General features: G+C 33.5%; 1 protein-coding gene across 3 annotated transcripts; it reads right to left on the bottom strand.

Moving 5' to 3' along the window:
• Positions 1-6,407: 6,407 nt before the first annotated feature.
• LOC127879431 (torsin-like protein) lies at positions 6,408-13,528 on the bottom strand. 3 transcript variants are annotated; one of them, XM_052426260.1, is made up of 5 exons: positions 13,122-13,528; positions 12,630-12,838; positions 12,155-12,330; positions 11,327-11,451; positions 6,408-6,554 (listed from the first exon to the last, which is right to left on the bottom strand). In XM_052426260.1, exons 1-4 carry the CDS (start codon positions 13,300-13,302, stop codon positions 11,388-11,390), a joined length of 630 nt encoding a protein of 209 aa, XP_052282220.1. In that variant the 5' UTR covers positions 13,303-13,528; the 3' UTR covers positions 6,408-6,554; positions 11,327-11,387. The 3 variants fall into 3 exon arrangements, with proteins under 3 accessions (XP_052282220.1, XP_052282221.1, XP_052282219.1); XM_052426261.1 differs by having other exon boundaries at positions 12,741-12,889; positions 13,122-13,518; XM_052426259.1 differs by having other exon boundaries at positions 12,630-12,889; positions 13,122-13,485.
• Positions 13,529-20,373: the final 6,845 nt, after the last annotated feature.

Raw genomic sequence — 20,373 nt, 5'->3', positions numbered from 1 at the left:
TATGTACCACCTACATAAAATATAGGTGTTATTGTCCATTTATTCATAGCAGTCCTAATGAATTAAGGTCATTCTCTAAACATGATTAAAGTCTAAAGAAGGAAATAATTTGATTTTTTTACAGTTTGAACATTATGGTCATTCTCTCTACTCTTCAAAGTATCACATTTCAATTATACAATATAAAACAAACATTTTAGACTTTATAATCCTTAGTCAGGATAAGATAAGAGACAAATGAATTTTTATAATTTACTTCAATTTCAGGTAAGACTAATAAATCATTTATTAAGTACTACATGTACTTGGGCTAATAAATTAAACTTAGACACTAAGTGACACTTAGACAATCTGACAAAATATAAAATCTATGGCCAATATATAAGTCTTAATTCATAAATACTATCACACAAAATACATTTCATCAATAACACACATTCATATTAAATTAGTTATCTCTTTATATTATAAATATGGTACATAAAGTGTCAGATAGTGGTACATAAAGTGTCGGTACATAAACGGACTGGTACGTAATGTGTGACATTCAACATTTTAAAAATCAGTTAACAATATATGGACCACAGGTGGTTAGCGTGTGGCTATGATATTAATTAGTGAAAACATCATTTTGAATGATAAATAATCATATTATAACGAAAAATTAACTTTTCTGAAAAAAAAAAATATTTCACTATCAAATATATATATAACAAGGTATGCAACTCAAAATCAGCCCAAAACGGGATGCATCGCTTTGAACAGCCATATCTTCATAAATTTTGCAGCGATTTTCACGATCTCGGTCTTATTCAACGCAGAAATGAATTTCCTTTCTGGAAATGTATATGTCTTGCAATATTTTAACAAATGCTGGGTCAACTTTTAAGAAATAACACGATACACAACACGCATGACCCAGTTGACAGTGATCATGCTGTCTTTAAGACTGAAATCTTCACGGAGTAAAGGGCAACTTCCCTACAAAGTTCATGTAGTTCGATACCATAATTCAATAAAACGTATGAAAAAACATTATTACCGTTCTTGTCGTTACATTCTGCATCAAGACTAACTGTCCAGCGCCGTTTGAAACCTTTGTTTACATACATTTCAACTAACTGACATTTTAAACATACGAGTGATTTCATTGGTCCAATGCGGAGGTGTGTCTTTACAACTGGAGTTTCATTCATAAAGAATACATGATCACTGTCAACTGGGTCATGCGTGTTGTGTATCGTGTTATTTCTTAAAAGTTGACCCAGCATTTGTAAAAATATTGCAAGACATATACATTTCCAGAAAGGAAATTCATTTCTGCGTTGAATAAGACCGAGATCGTGAAAATCGCTGCACAATTGATGAAGATATGGCTGTTCAAAGCGATGCACCCCGTTTTGGGGTGATTTTGAGTTGCATACCTTGTTAAATATATATTTGATAGTGAAATTTTTTTTCTTCAGAAAAGTTAATTTTTCGTTATAATATGATTATTTATCATTCAAAATGATGTTTTCACTAATTAATATCATAGCCACACGCTAACCACCTGTGATATGGACTTCATTGTTTTGCATATACGCAATCAAAGCATATTAATTAAAAATTAAAACACACTGTTCATGGCTGTATCTTTTTATTTATACATGCATAAACTATTCTGGTTATTAATACATTTTTAAAATTATATTTAAACAAGAGCACCACATTATGGGTGCCAAGCTAGGCTGCGGTGCAGTTTTGAATAAATGAAATTTATTAAAAGAATTTTTAGAGGTTAGTGACCTTGACCTTTGACCGAGTGACCCCAAAATGGGTGTGGTGTGTAGAAATCATCACGGTGCATATACATGTGAGGTTTCAATGTTATAGGTGGAAGCACTTTGATTTTAGAGCCGATGTAAAGATTTTAGCATGACGCGGACATCTGACGACGAGCTATGACAATACCTGGGTTTTCCCCGAAAACAGCCGAGCTAAAATTGAGCGCCATTAGTCCAAATTTTTGACGCTCTTAAATATTAAGCTACTTTTTATATGGGTAATATTTGGAGCAAAGAATTTAGCCCATATAAAAAGTATCTCTAAATTCTTTGCACGTCTTATAAATAAGACTAGAGCGCCATATAAATTAAATGGAAAACATACAACATTATGTCAAGAAGAATAAAGCTGTAAAAATCTCACCTGCTTGTCTTTGATGTTGCAATTAGCACATTCAGCATTTTCAGTATCTACTAAATAAATATATGAAAGTGCCAAATGTCCAAGATACTATGACGTCCTCCTCAAAATGTTAGATCCTTTGAACTCCATTTATTTTATCCCTGATTAATCCTCTCACACATGAGGCCTACATGTAAGATTCCTTGTAATGTTCACAGCTTTTATTTTAAATCGTTTACTTTCTCAAATTTAAGCAGGTATTTAATTATAAATATTTATTAATGATTTTGATTTATTTACTATTTCGAAGATACAGTCTTGCAACGTGTTTAGTTAGTCTAAGTTACGTGTTTAGTGATTCTTACAAACAATAGACTGACATGAAAAGTGGCTCCTTTTGAAGCATAAACTGCATCCATGTATATATTACAGCTGGCCGGGTTTGATGGGGCCTGTTTTTGATAATAATTAATTACCATTTTTCACTTCCGTGTTTATTATGTTTACCAACGCCATGATGGAAAAAAGTCCGTTTCCCACAATGCTTAGCGCGCATTCACACAGGTCAGTAAGACCGGTGTGACACAATGCGCATATTGTCCTCACAGGTGGCCATTTATACAAGCGTGGGATTAGAGTAACTCGCCCTTGAGTCGGACGGGTTAGCGTATATAAGTCTATAATAAAAAGCTTTGTGATTAAAGCCGGGACTCAGCTTGTGCAGGCTTTAACTATCATATCATATTAATCTATTTTACAAATAATTATTTGATCCCAGCTCATTGCAAAAAATAGTTGAATAACAATACCCACTGAATTCGCCCATGAGTCGGATACATTCGCCCTTAACACGGACACAGATTTGTATTTAGCATTTATTGGGTTATCCATTACCTATATTTATAAAAATGCAAATTGCACAGTAACAGCCATGTGTTGATTTTATAAGTTTATTCTTTTGTCAACATGTTGACGAAAATAAGTTATAAACAGAGGAAAAAATGACAGGCCACGTGTAGTGTCTATCCGACCTTTACAACAGCGGCACCATTTCTAGCACTGGGGGTAACAAATAAAAGTACAGGCATAAAAAGGTAAAACATTGTGTGATTTTTGTTGTTTGGGAGCTATGGGATTCTTTATAGATTGAGTCATGTTAATTGGAATCAATATGTGGTTAATTTTCATCCGTATGCCTCTGCCATTACATAAACTCATGTTCGCCATAAGGGCGAATTGCGTTCGCCTTAAGGACTAATTGAGTTGTAATTCATTTTTTACTGTAATACATAAACAATAGAGCAAACCACTAAAATTACCTTTCATTATTATAGACAAAGGTTATGTTTTCAATATAAAGTCATTTGTGAGTGCTGCCAAACGTATTTGACCAAAATGCCGATGGTATAAAGATAATCGATAATTGAAAATTCTGAATTTTCCGTCACCAGAAGTAATTAAAACATAAACAAATCCAAATTCATTGTGAGATGATATTTGATGAAATTTCATTTCCAAATTTTATTTATTTTGAGTATGGAGGGTACATTGTTCGTTATAATGACACAAATCATGCTAAACAAAACTGATCTTTGAAAGCTACAGAGATAAAAATGTCCGACTCAAGGGCAAAATCGACTCAAGGGCGAGTTACCCTATTTTTTGCCAACGTGTGGGATTGGTATAGTTCTTGTTAAACAAGGAGACAACACAACTTTTCTTTACTTTATTCAACTACTAACACCTAATTTACTATTTTAATGCATATTTAAAATGCATGTATGTAGATCAAATAGGCCTTAATTGATCAAAATGTATGTTTATAACTTTGAATTTTGCAACAAATTTTTTTCAAAATAAAATGGGGAAAAAGATTAAGGGTTTGCAACTTTGAATGTCCGAGAGTCCTTAATTGGTAGGTAAATTTTTCTTTCAATACCGGAAGTTTGAAGCTTACTCATTCGTTTAATTTTCAACTTGATTTGTCAGTAAGTGACTAATCAAATATCAGTAAATTCGGGGTTCTAACTTCATATTACATTTTGGGCTGAGTAACTGATTGTATCAGTCACATTTAATTTACAGGGTGTACATATTTACTCCCTTTACTAGACAGCTACCGACCGGTGTATTACTTCCAAAATATTAACACGTTTAAAAGCAATATCTGAAGATTGTATATCAACATTTGAGCAGTTATTTGTTATTTCTTTTTCTTCTCGCAAATATATTTTAGCACATTAAGTGTTACTTTGGATGGATTAATTTCGAGCGTTTTATATTTGTTTATGGCTGGATGACTTAAGAGCTTTATATATTTGTTTATGAATTTTAAGATTATTGAATTGAATCAATGTTCAGAAACTTTCCTAAAAATGACTTGGATTTCTTCCGAATTATAGATGATACTGATTACATATGAGTAAAATTTCAAAATAAGATACGCAAAGATAGTCTATACCATAAAGGCAATATCTGGACGATGTTATAGTACCCGGCCTTACGTTTCAAAACTTTGTTGACTGAGGGAGGCCATCCAGAATTAGGAAAATATAGTTAAGTAGGAACGAAAATAAATACCGTAACGTCCCAATGTGTTACTGGCTAGTTCTGTTTTACAGTTTCAATTTCTTCTTGTGGTCTTCGAACACAGATTTGGGATTTAAAGCTTGTTGACAATGACTCATTCTGTAAGAGTTGTTTTATAAACGATTTTAAAAAATAGCTGTTAATTGAATGACCTTTTCTTCTGCCATTCTGTTTTTATAGGCTTAAATTTTTGTTCGTTACAGATAATGGACTCTAAAAATAAAACGCATCATTTTAAAAGTTAAACATGATATTATTTAAACAGCGGTTATATTCGCACAAAAAAGGACCTTCAAAGTACCAGTCTAGTATCTTTTTGCCACGATTCAAAACAGAACCAAAGAAAATTATGCGTCAACATTTAATATTTACCATGATATGATACCTTGATAATTTAAAATAATACGCTTTGTAAATTTACTTCACGTTTGAAAATGTATGGTAAACGTAAAATATAAACAACACAATCTTCTGTCAATGGACTTAGCGTATATAATATAGCCACATATTGCACCAACATTAAATCACATTTTCAAAATACGTGTACATTGGACGCGTTTCGACAAATAAACATCTTTTGACACAATCCTAATCAAAAAGTGCTCTAAATTGACGTCTTTTGGCTCTTGCTGGCGGATACTGGATTTTAAATGATATTTTTAGCGGAAACAACACTTACTTTTGATAATTTTGCTTCATGAAAATTCAATTAAATAAATAATTTCTAAAGTCACTGTTCTAATTTTTGAATTTACAAATTACGTAGTATATTAAACGGGAATCGATTGTAGCATTTGGTTTCGAATGAGACATTAATATTTATTGTATATAGATACTATAGAAGACAAATAATAAAACATTTATTATATGTGTTATAGTTAGAACACACTTGTATATGAAGCAAACTATGATGTGCTGTTATTTAAGTATTATAACTGAAATAAGACTGATTTCAACTCAACTCAATTCAAACAATTTTATTTAAGTAAATATAGGCCATCGGCCCAAGAGAATTACATTTACAACAATAACAAAAAAACCCCACAAAACATTGTTTTTAATGAGCACATATCCCCCCTTGAAAAGTTGTGTGAGCGTTCACTATGTGTACATTTGGTTATGAAATTTTGCTAACGAAATAACAGTTCAATCACTTAAGTGTTCTAGTTTATGGTACCTAGATTTGATTGTAAAAGCACAATTCACATATCTGTTTAACAGACTACAAAAACAGAGAGCGGACCTTTCGAGCTGTGCTTTGATTTTCCATTAAAACGAACAACATTAATAATATGTTATTGTCTTTATAAATGAGAATGTATTTAGGATTGAAGCATGTTGTTGGAACTAAAATACATATGAAAGCAATATTTAGAAGAACACTATGATTTTTGAGACTATGTATAATGTTATATTTTTATTCAATATATTAGAAAAACACACATTTAGACATACTAAATTACACACTACAGACAACCTCATGTTTGTGATTAAAACAATTTAAATGAGAAATAAACATTATTGTTCCATAAAATCGACTTCCAAATCCTGATAAATCTTTTCACGAACCCCTTTACAGCCAGTTTTAGAGAACCTTTTTATTGGCTCGGGGAAGTAGATCATCTTATCCGCTACCTTGGTAACCAGAGCTTCCGTCTCGCGCTCGCTCGTCGAATACCGAGCCTCATTCAGGACTTCCCGGATACATTGCTGCACGTGGCTCTTTTCCAGGGGCAGAAAGGGCACGTGCGCGGATATCAGGGCATTCGATACAAGCTTCCGGCGCCAAACATCGCCTGATATGTATAATGTATTGCACCATATACATTGTATGCACCAAAGATTTACAAACACGTATGCCCCCCTCCCCTGACTTTCAGGAAAATCGACAATATGACAAAAGCTCTACATGCATCTATTGTTCGTGTGACACACATGGGATTCTATATTAAAATATGTATGTGCATTACGTGCTTACACTATTTGAACTACGTATGACAAACTCAAAATATACAGTGTGTTAAGCGGTCTGATATATTACATAGCCGATCATCTAAGTACCGTTTTCATTTTTGGCATGCCATCTGAAAATAAATCAAAGGCCATTTGCCCTTTTTAAATGCAAACGCAAACATCATTAAGACTTTTGCTTTATTTTACATAATATTTTCCAATTCTTAGAAACAATTCTTCCAAAATCTGATTGAAATATTAACTCAATATAAACTAAATACTGAATATGATTACCATACAGTTAATTTGATTCGTTTTTTTTTAATTATTGAACTATTTTGCCTGAGTGTTTTGAGTGTAAAACATGTTATGATAGTAATGCAAGTGATTTCCCTTCAATGCAATTTTAATTGCCTTACACGACATAACCTGGCACAAAGAGTTATACAAGGCAGTTTTGAGAAAACATATTATGTTGATAATGAATTTATAGTGCCAATGAGAATGATTATAAAACTATCCCACCTTTCTGGAATATCATATCGATAATTTTTGTAAAACTTACGAGTATTGAATGAACTATTTGAATATAAAAACATCCGGTTATTTGATCGGACCCATTTGACGTAAAGCTTACTAAGGAGGGCAATGTCACGTTTAGCTATTGACATTTTTTTAGTTGTTTATAGCGTATAGCTCAAACATTATAATTGGACCATAGAATAGTTTTATGTACGTTGTTTTTGTTGATTGCTCAGTGTAAAAGCATGGGAGGTAAGGTTTTCACCAAATTATTTGAAAGCAAAATTTGGCCTATAATTTCATATGGCGCTTCAATTTGGGGAAACAAGTCCCATTCTTGCATAAATGCAATACAAAATAGAGCAATGCGTTTTTATTTGGGTCTTGGTAAATATACACGAACAGCAGCATTGTTTGGTGAGCTTGGTTGGCCACCACCACATGTGAAACAATTGGTTTGTGTCGCTCGTCAGTGGCATAGGTTTCAAATAATGATAGACTAAATTATAAAGTGTTTGCATTTTGTAAATCAAAAAGTGGTTATATTTGTAAAAATTAGCAGTTAAATTTTGTACAACAGATGCATTTGTTAAATTTGTCGCATGTTTTAGAAACCAGCTCTGAATTGTCAAGTAAAAGATTTTGTGAAATTGTTTCGGAGAAATGTATGCATATGTTCATAACCGATTGGAAAAACAAAGCATCAAGTCACACCGGCTCTAATAGGATATCTAGAAATAAGTTACGTACATATCAGTTATATAAACAGGAATTTGAAACAGAGAAATATGTATGTGTAGCAATGCCTTTTAAGCATAGAGCCGCATTGTCAAAATTCAGATGTGGCGTTGCCCCTCTTAGATTATAGACAGGGAGATATGAGAACATTACATTAAATGAACGTATATGTCCTATTTTTAAATCAGCCGTTGAAACTGAAACACATGTTTTGACACAGTGCCCAGCCTATGAGGCATTAAGAACTGTTTTATACGATAAAGCTATTCAAATTAATAAAGATTTTATTCACTTGTCAGATGAACAAAAAATGTGTATTTGTTCTCTGCAACTTTGATTTAGCTAAGGTAACAGCCAAAACCTGTTATTATATACTTCAACTTAGATTTGAAATTTTATATAAGGCACAAACTACTACTTAATTACCTAGCTCTATATGAATTTGTATATAATTCTATTATGATTTTAAAAGGTAAGAAGGAGAGAGTTTGTTAACCAAGGTAACAGTCTAGAAATTATTGGGGGATGGTCAATTTTTTATGTTTTAGGTGCCTTTTAATCTCTTTTAGTTTCTTTTATGAATATTTTATGCTGAAAGAAAACCTAGGTATAACTACCCTCTCTTTGTTCTAACTCTTGAATGTATCATGATATTTTAGGAGAATACTTGTAGTTTTCGTAACTGATGGGTTGCATGCAGGGAATGTCACACATTATACTTTTTCATTTGACGGGGCTAAGCCAGGGTTTTTGCTGTGTTATTATAATTAAAGTAATAGTGCTGATAGATGTGTGAGGTCTTCCAGGTTTGGCATTTCAGTTAACATTTCAACCAGTTGGATATTATGTGTTGGTTTGATTTTATGCCATATACAGTATCTGTGATTACTATAATGACCAAATGAGAACATATTCCATGCATCATTTGTGCCATATGATCAAATCAACGGTTTTATCTAACTGTACATGTTTAATACTAGTCATGTAATCATGAAAGTTAATTTGATATCATCTCTTGTAAATCAAATTATTGATTGGCAACACTTTTATGCTGGTTTTATGTATGTGAATTGTATAATGTATAGTGTTGATGAAATGTAAAAATAAATAAATAAATATTGTTTCTTCTAAACTTGAGCAAATAATGCTATCAACTCAATATAACGAAGCAGGTAAACCAATTTCTTCCAATATTATACTAGAGAGGAATATTAAATGGAGATATTATCTTGTTATTTTCCTTTAAAAACATTGATTTCCGTAACGTAAATGAGGTAATGAGGGGTCCCTTCAATCAAAAGATGGTTTATTAAATACACAGGTGTGATGTCAATAAGTAGCATAACTTGGTCATAATCATGGCACTCGTGATATGTATGATTGACGTCGACTCACTTGTCAGTATTTGTATGATCAAAATGACGCAAGGTAGAAAATTTTCTCCGGCCAAAATCAAATCATGGTGCGCAAATGTAATAGACAAACAGGCGCGAAGCAATATAACCCCATTTCTTCCAAAGGGGCATTTATATTAATGAATAATATAGACAATTAAGGTTCATGTAGAGGCTTCAATTTGAAAAATGTGGGACCCCTAGCATTGAACTCAAATTTGACTAGAGGAAGAGTACCACATTGAAAATGTATACATATATGCTTTAAAGGATGTTTTTCCTTCAAACTGCTACCAATTTTGTACATCAACGTATCATAACATCCACAAAATCAATCAAACTACAAAGGGATTTTAACAATAAAATATACATAATTTTCAACAATCTGAATAATGTTTATTCCACGTATTTCGGCGGAAAATTATATAACTAGTGATTAATATCGACATTGACGAGGGCAAGTTACGCTTAAATAGTAATAAAAGTTAACATATCTAGAAATATCAAAACTCGCACACATGTCATTTCATCACCATGGGTGCAGCCATTTTTAAATTAATACAATAGAAAGAAACATGCTAAAAACTCACTCATCGGCTTATTGACATTCCAAACGGTTGACGATGACAATGCATTGGATTGTACTCTTTCCGTTGATGTTTGCAAACTGCACGATCAGACCTCATAGACACTCAAAAGAATAACTATGTAAGAAGCATTTCACCAATGTTTACAATCGTTGTCGAATCACATTACTTATATTATTGCGCATAAAATAGTACGCAAATAGACTGACAGAAAGATCGATACGTAACTCCGTTCAATTCATCACGGTGTACTATTATAATGATAATATATAAAAATACATCGCTTTAACGATCTAAAAGTAGAAATAATTCTTTTAAACGGAGTTTTTAATAACGAAAGTGAAAAAAACGGAAGTTGGATGGATGTTCTGTGAGATGAATTACGGTTCCAGAAAAACAATACAAATAAACTAAAAAAGACGTGTGGGGGACAATTTTCAACTGGAAAATATTTGAAATAGGGTAAGTGATGATATCTCTACGTGGTCATTTCTGTTATTTAGTGCGATCTCTTGCTGATTTATGTTAATAGTTGTTTTACTAGTTGCCACCCAACTGTCAAAATAATATATGTTTTTTCTCAGGAATGTGTATACACATACCCGGTTTTCTCACCAATGCACGTGGTTTCGACCGATTTGTTTTGCACGTTTTTCTACGGAGCACAGCGATGGCCACGCTTTCAAAATGGGTAGAAGGAATCGAAATATAAAATCAATCGGTTTGCCAATTTCTTTATATTCCTTTACAATTTTATATGTCGTCTGCGATCTATTTCAATTTGAGATGGTTTAAAATTTGCAATTTGGTTGAGAGGTAAATAACAAAATTGTTAAGCCTTTGAAAGAGAATTGTGACTCTTATTATCCAGCATACCTGGATTTTTATAAAGTAGTTACGTTTAAGTTATTTTTAGAACTTTGTTTAGGAAATTTATCCAAAAAAGGCAGTTGAATAAAAACTCATTTGTTGTTTTATGACAATAGTTTTCTGCGAAATGTTGCTAACTTGACCTTGTATATGTATATAGCTTTGTATTTATTCAACTTAAGGTAGTGCATATCCTTCCTAACTTTATATTGAGATTTTGTAAATTAGTGTAAAAATGTATTGCTTTTAAACCAAAATATGAATAAAGCACACAAATATTGAATGTCTAAAATGTGTTTATGTTATTCTATCCGTCTTAAGCTTTAAAATGATATATAGTTTGACCATATTTTACCACATTGAATGAAGAAAAACCAAAGCGAGGTTTTACGGAATTGTATCCCTCCCATGAACCTTAAAGTTACTTTTAAAAACTTATAGAATGAATATATAAACTGCACTAGAAAATGTAAAAAGTCATGCTAGGTACAGATTTGCACTTACCCGAATCCTCGCGGCGTTCAGGTAGTGTCATTACTTCCTCGAGTTGTTCGATTGTGATCGACTACCGTTTTTTATTTTGCAAGTTCTCTAATGTCTTACTGGCAATTTCTTCAGCTGCGTCATTACTGCAAAAAGACACATGCATTAAAATTTATCTGCATGTGTTTCTAAGTACGCTTTCTAAGTTGTCATTAAAGGACTACATCTACTATAAAGTGATCTATTAGTTTAAACCTATTTATTTTAGCTCGATTGCATCGAAAGCCTGAGACTTTCAATAAACGCTCTCGAGTCCGTTTCCTGGGCCTAGAACCAGTACTTGATGTTTTTGGGGGAGATCTAAAGAACGCTCCCACGGTGGGGATCGAACCCGGTCGCTAGGCGGACACCATATCCATTACACCACGGCGACCTATTCACCTATCAATAGTGATCTATTAAAAATCCCCAAGAACAAGTGATGCTATCACTCGAGCTATTTGTGCCATTCTTATTTTAAGGAATGATTGTTGAACCAAGACTATGCAAGATTGGCAATTCTGACTTCATAGTTATATCACAACCAATATTAAGATGATGGCCCCAAATGCTCACCTGAGCACTTACAAAGATGAAGGCCTTATTGTTGTGATTGGCCTGTGCAAGTGCGGTCATGTCTAAACGTCCTCAAAGTGTTTATAACTTACTTACTTAAATACTTTCAGATGCTCCTTTAATAATAATTGCTCGCCAAAGAACCCTGATAACCAACATACTTCCATTATGACAGTTAAAATAGTGATCGCCTTGCGTCCGTTTTCATATGACAGATTTAAATTATGTACATGCCTTAAGAAAATGAATACAGCCTGCCTATAGTCCACGCCGTCGACATTGTCATGGTAGTCAAGGAATGGTTTGATGGTGTCCATGACAACGGCAGACATTTGGTCAATCTCGTCAATGATGAACAAGGACCTTGGACACATCCTCACAGCTTGCTCAATCCTCTCGCGAAGTTTCATCTGAAATAACACACACGGATTGTAGTTTTTGAAGAAAATGAGTCAAAGGGTGACATTGTTAAGACTGAGCGGATACTCAAAGCATAAAATCAAACAATTATTCAAAATCAAATTGTTGCAGTAAAACAAATCTGATATATTGCTAGATGTTTCAAATGGAGCAGAATTATTGAAATCATCTCAATCATTCATTTTCACAAGTCTGAGCGTAAATATTTAAAAAAAGAGCAGAACTGTCGAGGGAAGTACAATCCAAACATATACGTATGCAAATATACATACATTATGACAAAGTTTACCTTGTTGGTGGATACAATGCCATCTGACAAATCTGTGGTTGTTAATATGAAATGGACATATTTACTCTGCATGCCCAGCGCAAACAGTTGCTCGGCAACGATTTTGCTCACATATGTCTTTCCGGTTCCATGTCCTCCATGAAAAGAAAGTACAAGAGCCTTTCTCGGCTGGTATCGAAAGTGACCATGTAACTGCTTCACCACCGTCTCTGTAACAAGATGCTGCCCATAGACCTTGGATCGTAGAGTGAGTGACAATTCTAAATATACGTGGTTTATTACAGTGTATTATAACTGTGCTTACATAGAAACCAAAAAATGCGTACAATGCATTTTGATATAATACCAAAATCGCGTCATGTTTGTATTTTAGCTTTTAAGCATTAACGTAAATGACGGTAAATGATCTATAGACTATAATAACATAAATAGAAAGAGAATCGATAGCGTCATGAACTCCAACTCTTTTAAAAATGCAAGAAAAATACTCACGAGTTACGTTAGTGGAGAGCCAGTGATCATCGCAGCACTCGAAACATCGGCAGTACAACCAGGTGTAACTCGCAGCAGCAACAGCTACAATACCGACAACACCGGACACAACAACGCAACTCGACACAGCGCATATTTGAAACGAAATAAGACAAATCCAAACAAGAAGTTGTGTGCGCATTTCTACAACAAACTGTTGAATTTAACGCAATTTCTAAAGATAAGTCTCGTGCACCAGTACGTTTTTAAAAAACGATTTTCTAAAAAATGAGCTGGATAATGAATCAACATTTACTACTTCCTGTATCATCTTATCTCGGCTTACATGCAGTCATGCACTCATTCCACGGTATGTATTGATTTTTAAACAGAATACGAGTGTTTGCAAAGACAATTGAAAGACGAGCAGTATTTTGTTACAACAGTTATATTGCCACAATGAAGTATGTTAGTAATACATATACAACTTTCTTTAATGCATAAAGAAAACAACATTTTAATTAACGTAAAGTCATAGTATGCATGCATCTTATTTAGAATGCATATCTCTTGTCTTTAAAGTTTGTTAAGCTCATAAATCGAAACTAAGCTTTATCTAATCTAAATTGTTGATAGAGACAGTTAGGAGGGGGGGGGGGGGGTGATTGAATCTTATTGTTTTGATAAAGTTAAAAATAAAGATGATATAAACCCATAATTTCTGCTATTAATTGATTCCAAAATCTCTTTATGCGAGACCTTTATACGCTTAAAGCACATCATTTACATTTGTCCTGTAAAAGTGACGCATAGACTGCATGGATGCTATATAACACATCTTACTGGTACGATTTAATGTCATTTGATGATTCAAACAGCCACAAATATTCGAACTTCAATAATGACTTCAATCTCGATTTAAGGATACATTGTAATGCGCGACATCTCGAGATGTTTGTATTTGTTTTTTGTCTGAAAATTGATATATACCGGACAAAATAATGCTCAGACGAGCGTGTAGACTTTTCTTTTACTAGCGCGTTAAAATTTCTATTAGTGATCAGCATTTTCTTAGGCTAGCGCGGTATTATCTAGTGATGATTAGCTCTTTTCAAGGTGTTGATTTCAATTTAAAACATCTTTATTAGGAGTACATACCGGATTTACATTACACCTTAACTTTGACAAAAGACCTGTTTTGCACGTGGCACACTGTCGCAGGTAGCATTCACTCCTGAGAAGTTATGTGAAAATCCATCCCTGCTGGGCTAAATATGTTCCGCACTTAGTGTTCTTAGATCTGTTATCTGAACTTGAAATGCAACCTTGTACGTAGGACACTATGTCCATCACTTGCCTCATAATTGTAAAATCCACACATGCTTGACAAAATTATCCTCCTTCGAGTAACTAGATTTATTTGCAACATTTGTCTATCTTCAATTGGGCAGGATGCCTTACTGCGCAGCTCTAGTTTTTTCGCGAGCCTATCATTTTGTAACTGCATTTGAAAATTCAGTCGTTATGGTCGAAGTTATGCCCAGTACAAAGTATGTTTTAAAAGGACTGGATTCCAAGATATTAATCGCAGATATTGTTGTTTAATCATTACTTCCCACATAGTTTTATTTTAAAACAATCTAAGTGTGACTATACCATATCAATTATATCTTAAAGCAACATTTTATCACAATTTGTTTTATAACACATCAACGTAAAACTAAATATTTATACATGTAGTATTGTTTGAAAACATAATTTGAACGGGGTTCTGTATGTTACGTCGTTAGTAAACTAGGTTTGATGAACATTTTGCGAGCTGGTGTTGTGTTCTCTATATGAAGTTGTTTCAAGTTATTGTTTTGGTACATTAATTATTATAAATTGACTATACTTGTCCCATACTAAATTCGTTATTACTCAAACTTCTCTTTCATTTGAGCTATCTCACCGTAATGATTTAAAGTTAATTTGTGTAAATTTCATTTAAAAATTAAATGCTTAAAAAAAATACTGACTTAACACATTTTTGTTCACTGTTCGTTGTTTGAATGCAGTTTGTTTATTTATTTAACGGGATATTTCTTAAACATGAACTTTTTGTAATCCCGTCCATGTTTCTGATGCATGCTATCATTTCGAAAACAAATGGGCGATGGCTAAATATAATATTGATCAAAATCATGAAATGTATTTTTTCAATGCCATTTAAATAAATGATAAGTAATTTGTAGAAACGATTCTAATAATAAACTTGCATTGAAAGTAGCACAATCTCATGCCCAAACTTGAGCGGTATGTTTCTTTTATAGATTGAAAGTAATTTAAATGCGTTTCCATATTTATGTAACCTTCCTGTTAAAACTGGTTGTGTAAAGTGTTGTTTTGCACGTCATATCGCATTTGACAGTTTCCCTTTGATAATTACTATTTATTTCTTCGTTGGTTTAACAAATTGTTTCAGTTAGAATGGATGTTATCAATGTATCGATGACGTAATTGTTCTCAATTCCATAAATTATAGGTATTCACTACCATTTGTAATGTATATAATATATATTATATATAACATCGCCATAGCAAATGCCTTGAAATGTTTCACTACTCGCTGTTTTCAATTTATTTGAAAAATGTTTGTAATTTGTATAACATTATATAATGAGCTTAGCGGACACGGCCAAGGGCATTACCAACTCACTTATAGACACACACAAGCAAAGGAGTCCAAATATAAGGAAACGGTATCTTTTTAACTTTTTATTTTGAAAAAAAATGTATCCCACTATGTCAGATAATAAGAACTTAACTTATATATAAGCAGTCATAAACGATAGGACAAACAATACATGTCACCGCAATACTTCCAAAGACGGCTGCAACATGTTCATGACTTATTATGAACAAAAAAAGGAGAATAAATGCACATTTTCAACTGTTAACACTATATTTTGAGCACATTTTTTGTTTGTTAAACATACCTTGTTTATTATAGTTAAAAAATATATATATTTATTTTACCAGTTGGGTCTTGTTTATTGAATTGTGCAATATGTATATTTAAATTGAATTATTGTATACCACCCATACAATAACACTTTAGCAATAAATACAACTTTGCGAGTTTAAATAGATAAACTGATATATACACATCTTACTAATGTATTCATTATGCATCAAATAAGCCATATATTAAGCAAAAAGAAACGCAACACAAATACTAATGAAAAATCAAAACTCTAGACGGTTTCCATAACAAAATCTATCTTTTGGTGTATTCTCTTGCAACCAGTTGTAGAGAAGAGCTGTACATCTTTGGGGTAGTACTCCAATTCATCTGCAATCTCCTGCACTACAGCGTCAGGGATCTCAGATTCAGACTTAAAGATTTTCTTTTCCAGTAAGGAGTCCTTGATGCACTGCTTCACATGTTTCCTTTCTAGTGGTAAGAATGGAATATATGATGAGATAAGGTTCTTTGTAATGAGTTCGCTGTGCCATTAGCCACCTGAAATGTAACGATGTTGAAGTTCATGTAGGTTGTAAGAACAAGGGAGGTAACTACTGGATTTGCTTCAAATTGCTTGTATAAAGCCAAGTAGAACAAAGAAGATGGGATATAATATGTCAGAGTTCTGTAATACTAGGCAGACATTTACAGACTTGATAATACAGCTGGATTTGATATTACATGTATTTAGTTCACCAGTGCAATAAGAAAGGCTACTCAAATTCATATACCAGAGTTTAATAATACAAAGAAGGTTTATGTGATTTAATGAATGGAGGTCATTTCTGGATTTTCTTTCACTACTGGATTTAATATGGTATTCCCCACGACCCCATAAAAAACAAAAGAAACATTGTGCACCGTGGCCGATAAGACCTTAATGTGCACTGTTACACAACTGAAACGTAATAACTATTCTGAGGATTTGAAATAAAAGTCAGATTTCAATAGAACCATGGAGATAATGAATTGATTTGACACAAATCAATAGCAAAAGGTTGATAATAACTGTATGTGATATTAAAATGTTAAGGAGTAAAATGAAGATAATACATTGATTTGATATTACTGGGATTACAGAGTTCAACATTAAAAGAGAGAAAAATATTGGATTTGATATGCCAGAATTCAATACTTCAAGGGAGATAAGTGCAGGATTTTATATTACAGATTACAATACTTCCAAGTAGATAATCGCTGAATTCCATATTACAGAGTTCATTAGTTCAAGGTAGATAATTCCTGAATTCCATATTACAGGGTTCATTAGTTCAAGGTAGATTTTTGCTGGATCGTATATGACATAGTTTAATAGTACAAGAGAGATAGTTGCTGGATTTTATATTACAGAGTTAAATAGTCCAATGGAGATACATGCTGGATTGTATACTCAAACCCAGTTACATGTTACTCACGGATCATGTTGAGTCACGGTATTTCATTAGCGCCCTCTGGATTTTGTTTATAAACAAACTGCGTGACCTACTTGTCAAATCTGACAGACAACATCTCTAGCTACAGATTGGAATCAATTTTTTGGTAATTAAATGTCGTAAAACTCAGACTTTAACAATATTTGAATTTTTTAAGCTCAGTTTATTGTCGTAACGAAAAAATACGACATTTCTTGAAAATAACTGTGCTATTTATTTTATGTGTTGTCTTAAATTCACTATATTTAAATTTCTATATACTTTATTGATTGTTACTTAGAATGGTATCTCAGAGCTTTGATTATTAATGTTCAATTTTAAATTGGTGCTATTTAACCTATTTACCGTGAATCGACCGGGAGAAAAAATAAACAACAATAGCGGACAGTGGTGTTGAATTTGTTTCTACGGCAGTTAATATTCAAGCATTTTCGTCATAAGAAGGCAGTTTTCCAATTAAGTTCATTTAAATACGATTGTCCTTTAAATCATTTATCTGATATATGAAGATCAGTTCTAGACGCAAGTGAATGCGGGTGCAGACTGCTCATCTATTTTTCTTTTTAAAAGGTGTAGGGACCTATCTTAATATTTCAATCTAAAAAGATGTAGGGGTGGGGTGGAGAGGGGTGAATAGTGTGGTGATTCATTACATTTTCTTCCAAATATAAGAAATACAAATGCAAAAAAAATATACAATTTCTTTTTTTTTTGGGGGGGGGGGGATTCTTGGGTGGGATAGTTGGACGGTATTTCAAAAATAAAATAATAAAAATAAATATTTTTGTTTTTTAACCATGTTTAAAAAAAATATACATTATTTTTTTTTTTTTGGGGGGGGGGGGGGGTCTGGGGGTATAGTGTGAGGGTGTGGTCATTTGAGGAAGATGAATTAAATTAAAAAATGAAAAATAAAAATTACTTTTGTGGGGGGGGGGGATTCTGGGGGGGGGGGCATGGTGGATGGTTTGGGTGGAGTCTATTGTAGTATGTCAGATGTTTTGTCAAAGTATCATTCAAATCTGACCATAAATAACGAAGTCATGGCAATTTTAGCAAAATTTAATTATTTGACCTTGAGAGTCAAAGTCATTCAAAGGTCAAGGTAAAATTCAACTTGCAATAGCCTTGATACTTTATAAACAAGCAAATTCGTAGAATTGATATCCCCCATAACATATGCTTTGTTTGAGGATGGGTGCAAATCGGACGGATGAACATACTGACAGATGGACGGACGGACGGAGGACAATAACCCAAAACTAAGACAGAGGAAGGTTCTTGAGCCTTCAAAATTTATTTAGGTGAAGTAATAAGTCGTGCGTTTTCCACAAAAACATTCAATGTTTATATACACTCAATTTTCAGAGTGTTGCAGAGTGAACACAACATCTGTTATGTTAAAAAAGATATGGCTCCGGACACAAAAGTGCCTATAGTAAAAAGGATTTTTTCAAGATACAAAGGGCCATAACTCTGGTTTTAACAGAAAGTGTACAATGCCATTTGGCGTGAATCATCCTCTTATACTTATATATACTCATACGAAGTTTCAATGAAATATGCCAAAGCACTTCCAAGATATGGCTCCGGACACAAAAGTGACGGACGGACGGACAGCCGGACGGACAGCCAGACAACGCCAAAACAATATCCCTCCGCCTCTGGCAGGGGATATATACTCATACCAAGTTTCAATGAAATCCGCCAAAGCACTTCCAAGATATGGCTCCGGACACAAAAGTGCCTATAGTAAAAAGCATTTTTTCAAGATACAAAGGGCCATAACTCTGTTTTTAACAGATGGTATACAATGCCATTTGGCATGCATCATCCTCTAATGCATATATATACTCATACCAAGTTTCAATGAAATCCGCCAAAGCACTTCCAAGATATGGCTCCGTACACAAAAGTGCCTATAGTAAAAAGCATTTTTTCAAGATACAAAGGGCCATAACTCTGTTTTTAACAAATGTTGTACAATGCCATTTGGCGTGCATCATCCTCTTATGCATATATATACTCATACAAAGTTTCAATGAAATCCGCCAAAGCACTTCCAAGATATGGCTCCGGACACAAAAGTGCCTATAGTAAAAAGCATTTTTTCAAGATACAAAGGGCCATAACTCTGTTTTTAACAGATGGTGTACAATGCCATTTGGGCTGCATCATCCTCTTATGCATATATATACTCATACGAAGTTTCAATGAAATCCGCCAAAGCACTTCCAAGATATGGCTCCGGACACAAAAGTGCCGGACGGACGGACAACGCCAAAACAATATCCCTCCGCCTCTGGCGGGGGATAATAAAGTGGATGTAAACACAAAATTTAACCATATATTCAAAGTTACCAAGTAAAAAAAGGGCCACAATTCCGTCAAAATGACAACCAGAGTTATGCAACTTGTCCTTTACAGTCCACTTATGATAGTTTGTGAGTGTTCCAAGTCTGAAAGCAATAGCTATGATACTTAAGAAGTTAAGTGGACCAAAACACAAAATTTAACACAATTTTCACTTTTGTAAGTATAAAGGGGCCATAATTCTGTCAAAATGCCAGTCAGAGTTACATAACTTTGCCTGCACAGTCCCCTTATGATAGTTAGTAAGTGTCAAAGTATGAAAGCTGTAGCATTCGCTACTTTGATGGCGGGAACCAGGCTCTACGAGGTGGGAACCAGACTGGATGAGTTTCTTGTGGGTGATTAATTCTACTTGTGGCTACAGCGCGTCTTGCGGGAATCGAGGAGAATTGAATCTGCGAAGGTGAGGTAAATGATAAGTAATTTGTAGAAACGATTCTAATAATAAACTTGCATTGAA

This window comes from Dreissena polymorpha, chromosome 4 (assembly GCF_020536995.1).
Source record: "Dreissena polymorpha isolate Duluth1 chromosome 4, UMN_Dpol_1.0, whole genome shotgun sequence".
In the NCBI taxonomy this organism is placed as follows: Eukaryota; Metazoa; Mollusca; class Bivalvia; order Myida; family Dreissenidae; genus Dreissena; species Dreissena polymorpha.
The sequence above is the reverse complement of the archived record's forward strand: the minus strand, read 5'-3'. Positions and strand labels throughout refer to the sequence as shown.